Source organism: Periophthalmus magnuspinnatus, chromosome 8, assembly GCF_009829125.3.
Source record: "Periophthalmus magnuspinnatus isolate fPerMag1 chromosome 8, fPerMag1.2.pri, whole genome shotgun sequence".
NCBI lineage: Eukaryota > Metazoa > Chordata > Actinopteri > Gobiiformes > Gobiidae > Periophthalmus > Periophthalmus magnuspinnatus.
In genome coordinates this window covers 8858418-8872515 of record NC_047133.1, presented here as the reverse complement: position 1 = coordinate 8872515, position 14098 = coordinate 8858418, and the positions used below count along the sequence as shown (strand labels likewise).

The window sequence follows — 14098 nt, the reverse complement described above, 5'->3', positions numbered from 1 at the left end:
ACGAGATTTATTCCCATCCAGTGTTGCATTAATTTTTCACCATCTCACATTGTTGATGGTCGAGTCTGACGCTGCACAAAGCTTCTCCAGCACATCCCAAAGATTCTCAATGGCGTTAAGGTCTGGACTCTGTGGTGGACAAATCATGTGTGAAAATGATGTCTCATGCTCCTGATCCACTCTGTCACAATTTGAGCCCGATGAATCCTGGCATTGTCATCTTGGAATATGCCCGTGTCATCAGGGAAGAAACAATCCATTGATGGAATAACCTGGTCATTCAGTATATTCAGGTGTCAGCTGACCTCATTCTTTGAGCACAGACTGTTGCTGAACCTAGACCTGACCAACTGCAGCAACCCCCAACATATTTGCTTAGTTAAATCCAGGTGACAACTTTTTTTTTTGGCCAGGCGGTGTATATCAGGAAACAGTGTAATATGGGCCCTTTAAACTATGGCTTTTCTACCAGGTTGTTTTGCCTTGTGAGCGCAACCCATTGGTCAGTTTTGGTTGGTTTCATACTCGTCTCTTTGCTGTCCCTCTTTGGTCCAGGTGATCTCGGAGGGGGAGGGCAGGGTGCGTGTGGAAATGAGGAAAGGCTTGTGCAGTTTTGTGATTGACGGGGCGGTGAAGAGCGACGAGGGGCCGTACTCCATCACCGTGACCAACCCGGCCGGGGAAGACCACGCCGAGCTGTTGGTGAAGGTCGTGGGTCAGTGAAAACTACTATTTATTCTTTACAGTGGCACAACGCTAGGGGTGTTTTACATGTATCTCTATGTTGGAATGTTGAGCAGTTGCCACGGAGACACAATATTACCAAACACTGCCAAAAAAGTTTTAAGATTGTCGGAAAAAAATATGAGCAAAATACGATATGAACTGAAAAACTGTTGGCTAATGCTAGCTAGCTCGTGACAGTATTATTATGAGTGAGAGAGTTTAACAGCACAAATCATCTCATCTGTTGTAATTCCAACTAAATCGGATTTTTCTGTTCAGATTGTGTGAAAGTATAGATTGGATTAAAGTCTTATAGAGCCTCAAACAGAGCAGTGCCTACAGTTAGCATCACACCCCCAGGGAATGTTTATGACATCAGCTGCAAAGTATCAATCCTGAATATTTTTCAAATGCTAAAAGACAAAAAAAATTAATATAACAAAACAAAGTTATAAATCATGTTATTACAGTATAGTAAGGGTGCACTATGTAACTTTCCTGGAGGAGGGAATGGCATCTGCTTGTTTCCATGGTGATAGTAAAAGTCCTATATTACGCAAAATGGACTCTTGTGAGCGTTAAGGCTTGTTATAATGTTGTTACCTGATCAAAAACATACCTAAAGTTGTGTTATGTTTCATTCACACATGCTTGAGTAACACTTTATTATGAGTCTTGCTACACCTCCATCCACCTTGTGATGTCATGAAGTGGTAGTTTTCAAGTTAAGAGCTACCTTTTACCTTTTGTCCAGTGATGATTGGCAATTTCAAGGCTGGAATCATCCAAATGATTCTGGTGAAGGTGTGTGGAGTTTAAAAACACAGTGGAGCACTTCCTGTATTACCACATGATGACATCACAAGGTGGGGCAGAGTGTTTTCTGTTTGAGTGAAGAACTCAGCCTAAATATGCAGAGTTTCTGCGTTAAACATGTGTGAATGAAACAAAACACAACTCCAGGTCTGTTTGTGATGAGGAAACAACATAGATCATAAAACAGTGTAATACAGGCCCTTTAATGCACAATATGGCATTTCCATAGAGATAAGCGACGCCACCAGGCCACTTACAGATTAGATCTGTGGAGAGGTGACCCAGCTCACTGTAAAAACAGCTTTTTTTAAGGTACTTTTGAATTCAAGATCGATTTGGCACATTCCTATTGAAGCAGGTGGCAGATACTGATACCCTCACCGGAAAAGTTACACAGTGAAACTTTTAATTCTGAAACCTATATGACTTTATTTGAATATTACAGAGGAGACGCTACAGGCAAATTATTTTTTTGTGTGTTTTTTGGTCAGTTTGGTCTCTAAGCAAACCGGGTTTCATAAGGAAGAAACAAAATGGTCCACTCTGCACTGAAAGATGTTACACTGTCCCACAGAGTTTTATGGGACAGTGTTACTTTACAGGCTGTTTCCTCAGGATGTATTTCTTCCCATAGAGACATAAGGATCAGACCTTGGAAGTAGCACCTATACTACACACACCAAACTTTACTTGTACTTAACAAGATTTCAGCAAAATGTATGCAAGGATTTTTTGATATCTAATCCCAAATGTTTATTATTAACATTATATTATATTATATTATATTAACATTTTAACGCAACAAAATGAGTTAAAAGGCCATTTTTCAGACAGATATAGTTTTCTCAAATACTAAATTAGATCCAAAATCCCCTCTGTATATTTTTAGTGTTTAATATGGCAAAACAAAAAAAGCCTGCTCCATCTATTTTTGAGATTCGAATGTCCAAAAACGTGTCAGTCTTGCCGTTTTTACACTTAAAACGCCTTTTTTAATACAAAAACATTACAAGATGAAAAGCGTGTTATATTTTTTCTTAGTTTTATGTGAGTAAAAGACCAAGGAAGTTTCAAATTGATGCCTCTACATTTCAGATTTGTCCTTTTTCACCTGCAGTGTCTCACCTTTTTAAAAACAGGATATAATCATTTAAGGAAACAAAAATATGAATGACCCAAATAAACATATGTACAAACAATTTTTGAATTTTCAGAGGTAAAAACTGCCACCAATGCTTTTGCCCAGATTGTTCTATCCTCAATCCACCTCTTCTGCCCCCCCTCCTCTCTCTTTGTCCCCATCTCACCCCTTCTCTTTCGCCCATTCCCCCTCTCCTCTGTCACGCTCTCCTTCTTTTTCCTTCCTCTCTTTTGTCTCCTCCTCTGCCCCTTCTTCCTCTGTCTCCCTCATCTGCCTCCTCCAACTTCTCTCCTCCTCTACCCTTCGCTTCCTCTGTCTCTTCTCCTCTTCTGTCACCTCTCCTCTCTCTTTGTCCCCATTTCACCCCTTTTCTTTCTCCCAGTCCTCTTCTCCTCCGCCACGTTCTCCTTCCTCCTCCTCCAATCTCCTTCTTCCTCTCCTCCTCTCTGCCTTCTTCCTATTTCTCCCTCATCTGCCCTGCCACTCCTCTTCTCCTCTGCGCCTCTCTCTCTGTCTCCATCGCACTCCTTCTCTTTCTCCCATTCCTCCTCTTCTCCGTAACACTCTCCTTTCTCCTCCTTTCTCTCCTTCTCTTCCCCTCTGCCACTTCCTCCTCTTCTGCCCCTCCTCTCTCTCTGTCCCCATCTCACCCCTTCTCTCTCTCCCATTCCTCCTTTTCTCCTCACTTCCTTCTCTGCCCTCCTCCTCAGTGTGTTCTACTTCTCTATCTCCGTCTTCTCCACTGTCCCTGTCCCTCTTCCAACCTCCTTCCTCTCCTCCTTTGCCCCTTCTTCCTACGTCTCCCTCATCTGCCCTGCCACTCCTCTTCTCCTCTCTTCCTCTATGTCTCCTCTCCTCCTCTGTCACCACTCTTCCACTCCTCCATCTTGTCCCTCCCTTTTCTTCCTTCCCCTGTCCTCTTTCTCTCTTCTGTCTCTCCTCCTCTCCCCCTTCCTCTTCCAATCTTTCCCCTCATCACCCTCTCCTCCGTCTCCTCCTCTACTCTAATTTGTTCAACCCTCCTTTGTCTCTCCTCCTCTCCCTGCACTCCCCTCTTTGTCCCCTCTGTTTCTCCTCTCCACTTTACCCCTCACCAACCTGTCCTCTGTCCATCTTGTTCCTCCCTCCTTTGTCTCCGCTCCTCCTCCCCCTGCCCCCTTTTTCCCGTGTCACCCTGTTGCTCTTTCTCCTCCCTCTCCTCCCTCTCCTCTTCTCCTCCGTTTTACCCCTCTCACCCTTGTTCTCTCTGTTCCCTCTATCTGCAGATGTTCCAGAGCCTCCAGAGAACGTGCGCTGTACTTCAGTGGGGGAGGACTTCGCTGTGGTCACATGGGACGCCCCGCCGTACGATGGAGGCGTCCCCATTAAAGGTACCACACCTGAGGCTCTGCTCCTGCAAAACACTTTAATCCTGATAAACACATGTACCCAAACTCGTCTTTCACTCACGCTACTCCGCAATATTCACTCATTTGGACCTCCTTTTTAGTAAATTTGATGACGCTCGTGAAGTAGCTTGAGAACTCGAGTGGTCACGTGATGTTGCTGTGTCCGGTCAGCTGGTTTAAACCGGTTTTGGCGCTGTCTTCCTACCGACGGAGGCAGGACGACAGCGCCACCTGCAGTGCGACTTCTTCAGGACAATATCCCAGGTGTGTGAGAGTAAAAATGCCCCTTTGTCCCGGTTTAAAGGTCCTACGTTACACAAAAATTACTCTTGTGAGATTTAGGCCATGTTATAATGTTGTTACCTTTTCCAAATAAAGTCTGTCTACATCTCCAAAGCTCAAAATGCTCCATTCCACCTTGTGATGTCATGAAGTGGTAGTTTTCAAGTTAACATCTACCTTTTACCTTTAGTTCTTTAGTAGAAATGGGAAATCCCAGGACAGAAATTATCCAAACGATTCTAGTGAAGGTGTATGGAGTTTAAAAACACAGCAGTGCACTTCCTGTATTACCACATGATGACATCACAAGGTGGAACAGAGTGTTTTCAGTTTGAGAGAAGAGCTCAGCCTAAATATGCAGGGTTTGTGAGTGTGTGAATGAAACAAAACATAACCCCAGGTGTGTTTGTGACAAGGAAACAACATTATAACATAGATCAGACACACAGTAATATGGGCCCTTTAAAGTGCTTTCTGTTCCAGTCAAAGCAGCATCACGTGACCACTCTGAGGAAGAACGCTAATCGAAACTGTCAGGTATGAAAACAAACTAAAACTTGGTCTGAAGAAGAAGCAATTAAAATAAATCATCAGAAGACCAGATGAACGTCATTGGACCCTTCTCTCTGTCGTATCACAGAACATGGAGCCAGATACAATAATGTAACTACAAAGTGTTCAAAACGTTCTCAGTTCTGGTTAATCCATTATTTTGTTTGGTTCGTGCTCAAGATTTTTCAAAATAACTTAATGTTTGTCACGCAGGTAGTAACTGTATTCACGTGCAACACAAAAAAAAACCCAGCCAAACTCCTTGTCTTGGTGAACACGTCAGGTTTATTTGAAATACAGTCAGCGTGTCTTCTAGATGAACAAAAGAAATGAACAAACAACAATCCAAAACAGACCAATAATTGACCAATAAAACCTTCACATCAACTTGTCCTCATAGCAACCAAGTGTCACAATATATTCAGTTATACATGTCGACAATTGTTCCTTATTCTGCGTCCCAGGATATCTAATGGAGAGGAGGAAGGCTGGCTCATCGCGTTGGACCAAACTGAACTTTGACGTTTACGAGTCGACGACGTACGAGGCGAAGAAGATGATCGACGGCGTCATGTACGAGATGAGAGTGTACGCCGTGAACGGGATCGGCATCTCAGAGCCCAGCGGCACCTCCAAACCCTTCATGCCCATCGGTACTGCACCGCACACGCAGGAATAAGATCGTTTAGAGGAGTTTGGACTAGTTTGACTGTGGGAATGGTCTAGATCCATTAAGTGGCCTCTTTTAATGGGCCTGGTCCTGGTTTTAATGCGTTTCTGTCAAGATAAACGCTCTTTACATCACTGTAGGGTGAAAAAGCCTGTGAAATATCATCTATTCATTACATAGCATTTGTCAGGTTTTGTTGCTAAGGATCATGGGAAACCGACTGCCTGACACTATCCGAGACACTGTCATAATTTTCCGATCATGCATTATTTTAAATCATTTGAAAATCATCGACTTGTTATTGTCAGATATTGCAAAACTTGAAATAATTGTAACTAGTATAACTGTAATGTGTAATAGTACTTTTTAAAGGAGACTCTTGATACAAAATTGACCTTTACCATTTTATTTTGTCATTTTTTACTTTCTTAAATTAGAAATATTAGAAATGTAAAAACAAATACATAGAAACAACAACGATAATCGAAAACTAGCCAGAACTACTAAACAAGAACTCAAAATTATTACTGTATTGTGAATTTTACTAATATAACCTCATATTTTTGCAGTGTACAGTGATGAATATACATAATACACACAGTATAATACACATTCTCAGTGTGTATTTGTTCCCTGCTCAGCCCCGACCAGTGAGCCGACTCGTCTACAGGTGGATGATGTGACAGACACCACCTGTGCTCTGAAGTGGCGTCAACCGGAGAAGATCGGAGCAGGAGGCATCCAGGGATACATCATCGAGTACTGCATCGAAGGAAGTACGTTGGCGATATTCATATACTGTCACATACATATACTGTCACCTATATACGGTCAGATACATATACTGTCACATATATATATTGTCACATACATATACTGTCACATACATATACTGTCACATATATATACTGTCAAATACATATACTGTCATATACATATACTGTCACATATATATACTGTCACATACACATACTGTCATATACATATACTGTCAAATACATATACTGTCACATACACATACTGTCACATACACATACTGTCACATACATATACTGTCACATACATATACTGTCAAATACATATACTGTCATATACACATACTGTCACATATATATACTGTCACATACACATACTGTCATATACATATACTGTCATATACATAAACTGTCAAATACATATACTGTCACATACATATACTGTCAAATACATATACTGTCATATACATATACTGTCAAATACATATACTGTCATATACATATACTGTCACATACACATACTGTCACATACATATACTGTCACATACACATACTGTCATATACATATACTGTCATATACATATACTGTCAAATACATATACTGTCATATACATATACTGTCAAATACATATACTGTCAAATACATATACTGTCAAATACATATACTGTCACATACATATACTGTCACATACATATACTGTCACATACATATACTGTCACATACATATACTGTCACATACACATACTGTCACATACATATACTGTCAAATACATATACTGTCATATACATATACTGTCACATATATATAGTCACATACACATACTGTCATATACATATACTGTCATATACATATACTGTCAAATACATATACTGTCATATACATATACTGTCAAATACATATACTGTCAAATACATATACTGTCATATACATATACTGTCACATACACATACTGTCACATACATATACTGTCACATACACATACTGTCACATACATATACTGTCATATACATATACTGTCACATATATATAGTCACATACACATACTGTCACATACATATACTGTCAAATACATATACTGTCACATACATATACTGTCATATACATATACTGTCACATATATATAGTCACATACACATACTGTCACATACATATACTGTCACATACATATACTGTCACATACATATACTGTCATATACATATACTGTCACATATATATAGTCACATACACATACTGTCACATACATATACTGTCAAATACATATACTGTCACATACATATACTGTCATATACATATACTGTCACATATATATAGTCACATACACATACTGTCATATACATATACTGTCAAATACATATACTGTCATATACATATACTGTCAAATACATATACTGTCATATACATATACTGTCACATACACATACTGTCACATACATATACTGTCAAATACATATACTGTCATATACATATACTGTCACATATATATAGTCACATACACATACTGTCACATACACATACTGTCACATATATATACTGTCACATACATATACTGTCACATATATATACTGTCACATACACATACTGTCATATACATATACTGTCATATACATATACTGTCACATACACATACTGTCACATATATATACTGTCATATATATATATATATATACTGTCACATACTGTATATGTGACAGCCCCTTTAAAAAACACAATAATCCAACATTTAATAAATAAATAAAATTAAAACTGCAAGCGGCAATGATGGCCCTCACCATCGTGTGCACATCCCTTCCTAGTCCCCATCATGGACTTGAGATTTTCATTCATTTCTGTCTCTGTATATAGATTTGGAAAGTCCAATATGGAATAGTTGATGTTTATATGTTTTTATTCCCACAGTCCAAATTATAAAGAATATGATGTTGATCCAGTTGAGGTATTTGTATGTTATGGTGAAAACAATTAATCGTGACCTCAATCGTGAGCATTTTGGAGCTTTTATGTGTGTGATTTCAAATAAATGTATGTCAAAGCAGCAGCAGAAATTCCATCCAATATGGCCGACTTCCTGTTTGATGTACAGTATTGGTCCGATTATGTTTTAGGGTTGTTTTCGTGTGTTAAGGAGTTTTTTCAAGCTGGTGAATGGAATACAACACAATAGAAATCAAAATAGAAGAAAAGCATACATGGATATATCTCCAAATCTCAAAACACTCTTCCACCTTGTGATGTCATTAGGTGGAAATCTATAAAGTGCTCCGTCATGTTTATAGTCCATGTACTTTCTAACTCATGCTAATCATGGCAAATTAGCCCCTTGTATCTTAACCTTGATGCTAACAGCTATTGCTTTTAACCCCATTCAGTTTGCTTCTCATAGTTTCGAGGGTTGAATTACTTTTACCATTATTTTAAGACTAGTGTGTCCAAAAAGTCATTCAAAAGTCCTGAATAAATCAAAATAAGGGAAGATAAAATGACAATAAAACCTGCACAGCCTGGACCAGACGACAGGACTCTTTCTAAAAATACCTTCTGCCCTCCCTTCTTCTTTCCCCCTTCTCTTGTTTTTTTCCTTATCATCTCTTCTCATTGGTTCTCCCTCCTTCTTTCTCACCGCCCTCTAATCTCTTTCTCTTTTCCCCCTTCCCCTCTTTCTCTCCCCTTCCCCTCCGTCTCCTCCTCTCTCGTCATCTACCTCTCTTTCTCCCCTTCTCTTCCTTTTTCCACCCTCGTCCCATCTCTCCCTCCCTTCTTTCCCTCTCTCTCCTTTTTCTCCCTTTAACTCTCTTTCACCTCCCTCTCGTTCTCTCCTTCTCTCTCTTCCTGCCTCACTTTCTCCCACTTATCTCTCCTTTTTGCCCCTCTATCTCTCTCCCTCCTCCCTGTGTCCTCCTATATTTCTATCCCTCTTTCGCTCTCTTTTCTTCCTATCTCCCCTCTCCCATTTCCTCTCTCTTTCCCTTTTTCTCCCCCTCTCTGCCTCTTTCTCTGTCTCTCTGTACCTCCTCTCCCTCTCCTCCTCATCTTTCCCTTTCTCTCTCGCCTTTCCCTCTCTCTGTCTTTCTCTCTCTCTGTGTGTGTGTGCTCCTCACCCTCTCATCTTCCACCTCATCTTTCCCTCTCTCTCTATCCTTCTCTCTCTCCTCTCCCTCTCCTTATACTCCTCACCCTCTCATCCTCCTCCTCCTCACCTTTCTCTCTCTCTCCTCCTCTTCCCCATCTCTTTCTCTCTTGCTCCCTCTCTCTCTGCCTCTTTCTGTCTGTCTCCTCTCCCTCTCCTCCTCATCTTTCCCTCTCCCTGCCTTTCTCTCTCTATATACTCCTCACCCTCTCCTTCTCTTCCCCATTCCTCTCTCCCTCTCCCTCTCTCTGTCTGTTTCTCCCTCTCCTCCTCATCTTTCCTTCTCTCTCTCTGTCCCTCTCCTCCTCTTCCCCATCTCTCTTCATCTCCCTTTCTCTCTCTCTGCCTCCGTCTCTGTCTGTCTCCTCTCCTCCTCCTCCTCATCGTTCCTTCTCTCTCTCTCCCTCTCCGCCTCCTCTCCCTCTCCTCCTCATCTTTCCTTCTCTTCCTCTCTATCTCTCCCTCCTCCTCACGTTTCCTTTCTCTCTCTCTCTCTGTCTCTCTCTCTGCCCTCCGCCTGCTCGTCGGCGCCCCCAGGTGACCAGTGGGTGCAGGCTAACGAGGCCCCGGTGGAGAAGACTCAGTACCGGGTGAAGGGGCTTCCTGTGGGGGAGAAGATGCTGTTTCGGGTGGTGGCCGTGAACCTGGCGGGACGCAGCCCTCCGGCCGTCCTGGGACAGGCCGTCACCATCAGGGAGATCGTGGGTGAGGAGCCACACGGACCACACGTTTTACATTTAAACTATTCATTTGTGGAAAGAATTATATCAGAAAGAGAAAAGAGAAGTGTCTGAGTCTCAATGAGTTAAAATAAAACACCTGTGGTTTGAGTCACTTCTACTTTACTATTTGTACAAGTGATGGAACATAATGAAGTAAAAAAAATAAATAAATAAAGGAAAGTAGCAGGAGCTAAATCTGGTACAAATCATCTTTTCTTTTGTAAGATTCATGAATTTGTGTATGGTCCCTGATAAAGAAAGAACAGAAGGAAGGGGGAGAGAGAGAAAGGAAGGAAGGAAGGGGAAAGAGAGAAAGGAAGAAAGTAAGGAAGGGGGGGAGAGAGAGAGGAAGGAAGGCAGGAAGGAAGGAAGGAAGAGAGAGGAAAGAAGGAGGAGAGAGGAAGGAAGGAAGAAATGGTAAAGTACCATACTTAAGTACAAATTTTAAGTATCTGTATTTTAAGTAGATTTTAGTAAGTGGATATTTTTACTTTTACTTCACTACATTTCAGAGCAGGAATCTGTTCTTTCTACTCCACTACATTTTTAACTGGCTGAGAGTTTATTTTTAACTCATTCATAATTTGAGCAACAAAAATACACAAATAAAAACAGATCTGTTGGACAAAATTCAGCACAAAACTTTTAAAATCTTTAAAAATCACTACATTTTAGGCTTTTTAAGACTGCAAAATATGTGCAAAATACTTTTTATTCTTTAAGTACATTTTTAAACCGATACATTGATACTTTTACTTAACTACGTCATTATTTTGGTCCTACAATGTTCATATTAACCCGCTCTACCTGATCCCTTTATTTCACTATTGTGCTCATAAATCAAGATATGAACATTAATAAGAGACAGATCAGGCTCCTTCTTTCCCTGAGGTCACTCCCTGTAGCGTTAGCAACAGGTTTGATTGACAGCGTTGCTAAGGACCCGCTCCCTGCTAAACAGCCTCGCTCTGGACTGGCTCTTTGGTTGCTATGATACTCTTTACATTAAGTCATTGCTGTATCCCTCATTATCGTTGCGCCTCAGACTTGTGTGTCCTTTGTTGTATCCGGCCCGTTCCTCCCACTGCTGTCTCACTCCTGTGTTTATACATTTCTCTCAGAGTCGCCAAAGATCCGCGTGCCTCGTCATCTGCGCTCCAAACTCATCACTCGAGTGGGAGAGAAGGTCAACATCGTCATCCCCTTCCAGGTGAGAGCGCGTCGGTCTGTCTGCTGCGGGAATCGATACAGAAGAATCAGACATACGCAGAGGAAGAACAGGGTAACGGCGTTAGTGGGAGGTAATACAGTTTGTAAATAAAAGGCAGTGTGGTGGTGTAGTGACTAAGATTCATGACTCGTAGCAGCAAGGTTTTGGTTTAAGTCCTTGTCTACAGGATGTGGAGTTTGGATGTTTTCCCTGTTTCTGAGTCCTTGTTCTGAGCATGAATGTACAGCTAGGTAATCCTGACCAAGATCCTGGCTCAGATCTGGTACAAAAATAAAATAAAACTAAATTAAAATAAAAAATAAAATAAACAAAAAAATAATAAAATAATTAATTAATTTATAAAATAAAAATTCAATAAATGAAAATTAAATAAAACATAAAAATGGCTGGTGGTTCGAATCCTGCTCTGGTAAAAAAAAATACAATAAAAATAAAAATAGATAAATAATTAAATAAATGAAAATCAATTTTTAAAAAACCAACATAAAAATAGTTGGTGGTTCAAATCCTGCTCTGGTAAAAAAAAAAAAAAAATAAAATAAAAAAAAATAAATTAAAAATAAATAAGTAAATAACAAAATAAATAAAAATTCAATAAATAACATTTTAATTAAAAAAAATAAAACATTGGTTGATGGTTCAAATCCCACTCTCAACATGAACATCATTGGTTGAGCAGCTCCTACAGATGAATGCTGTTGTTGTGTCCTTGGGCAAGACACTTAATCCACCTCGCCTCCAGTGTCTGTGTACACTGGTGTATGAATGTGTGAGTAGTTTCTTGATGTAAAGTACTTTGAATGCCTTGAAGATGGAAAAGCGCTAAATAAAAATGTGACTATTGACCCTATAATTTCCTGTCAAATTAAATCCTTATTAATAGTTTATACAATATAGTAGCCTGGTCTCATAAATATAATATGGATGTCCTATATAAATATAGACTTGGGGATGCAGTACCAGCAAGTCTAGGCTGGTGGTAACATTACATAAATAGCGTTGGTTCCTATCGTTTAAAGACCTTTTGAATAAATAATGCTTCTATAGAGAGTTAGAGTTTGATAGCAGACCCTCAGCTATTCTTCAGCTTTCTTTTATTTGCAGAAAACTCTATGGGCTCTGGCACCAGGGTTCCAGCTTGTTTAAAGTCTCCAAAGAGAGAAACTTAAGTGGATTTGTAGAATGAGCCCCACTGAGCAGATTAAAGACTGTGTAAAATACATCTGAATGAAAGTCAATGGGAACGCCTCAGGGACCCAATCCCCAAAACTGCACCCCGTCTGTACTTTGAACCAAGACAACGCTGACAACAGCAATGTGAAATTTGTGTCTAGAAGTTGTTTTTATTTATTTGTAAAGATCTTGTTTCACATAGATTTCTTAAGACATTATAAATGGAAACCCAATGCAGGTTAAAAAGCGTAGACACGTTTAGTGGAGCAGAAATAAAGAGTCCAAACAAAGATTAAACATGGACTTAACCAGGACCAAGTATTAGACCTCAGTAAAAACTAAACCAGTACAAACCAGGGAATAAAGCAGGTTAAGATTAGCTTTAAGTTTACTACTACTACTACTACTACTGTTAGTACTACTACAACTACTATTAGACCTCAGTAAGAACTAAACCAGTACAAATCAGGGAATAAAGCAGGTTAAGATTAGCTTTAAGTTTACTACTACTACTACTACTACTACTACCACTAGTACTACTACAACTACTATTAGACCTCTAAGAACTAAACTAGAACAAACCTGGGAATAAAGCAGGTTAACATTAGCCTTAAACTTACTACTACTGCTGCTACTACTACTACTACTATTACTACTGCTATTACTACCACTACTAATATTACTACTACTACCACTACTACTAGTACTATTATGAGAACTCAGTAAGAACTAAACTAGTACAAAGCTGGGAATAAAGCAGGTTACGATTAGCCTTAAGTTTACTACTATTGCTACTACTATTACTATTAGAATTACTACTACGATTAGTCCTCAGTAAGAACTAAACTAGTACAAACCCGGGAATAAAGCAGGTTAAGATTAGCCTTCAGCTTACTCCTGCTACTACTACTACTACTACTCCTACTACTACTCCTGCTACTTTTACTACTATTGCTAGTGTTATTACTACCACTACTATTATTACTACTACTACCACTACTACTAATACTTTTATGAGAACTCAGTAAGAACTAAACTAATCCAAACCTGGGAATAAAGCAGGTTAAGATTAGCCTTAAATTTACTACTATTACTACTGCTACTGCTACTGCTGCTACTACTACTACTACTACTACTTCTACTACTACTACTACTACTACTAGTAGTAGTAAATTTAAGGCTAATCTTAACCTGCTTTATTCCCAGGTTTGTACTAGTTTAGTTCTTACTGAGGTCTAATAGTAGTAATAGTACTAATACTACTACTTCTTCTACTACTACTACTACTACTACTACTACAAGTAGTAGTATTAGTACTATTACTACTATTAGTCCTCAGTAAGAACTAAACAAGTACAAACCCGGGAATAAAGCAGGTTACGATTAGGTTACTATTAATACTACTACTGCTACTACTAGATCAGGCTTTGACAAGGAGGTTTGGCCACACTCACAGTGCGAAGCTTCTGGGTTCAAATCCCATGTTGCTCGGGTCAATGTGGGTTTCGTCTGGGC

General features: G+C 39.7%; 1 protein-coding gene across 1 annotated transcript in view; it reads left to right on the top strand.

Moving 5' to 3' along the window:
* mybpc2a (myosin binding protein Ca) overlaps positions 1–14098 on the top strand; it is a 91940-nt gene that overhangs the window by 58181 nt on the left and 19661 nt on the right. Inside the window, exons 18-23 of the mRNA XM_055223779.1 lie at positions 556–715; positions 3949–4053; positions 5370–5558; positions 6217–6351; positions 9995–10162; positions 11301–11389. Coding sequence (XP_055079754.1) covers positions 556–715; positions 3949–4053; positions 5370–5558; positions 6217–6351; positions 9995–10162; positions 11301–11389 — 846 coding nt within the window. The remainder of the gene's footprint in view (positions 1–555; positions 716–3948; positions 4054–5369; positions 5559–6216; positions 6352–9994; positions 10163–11300; positions 11390–14098) is intronic.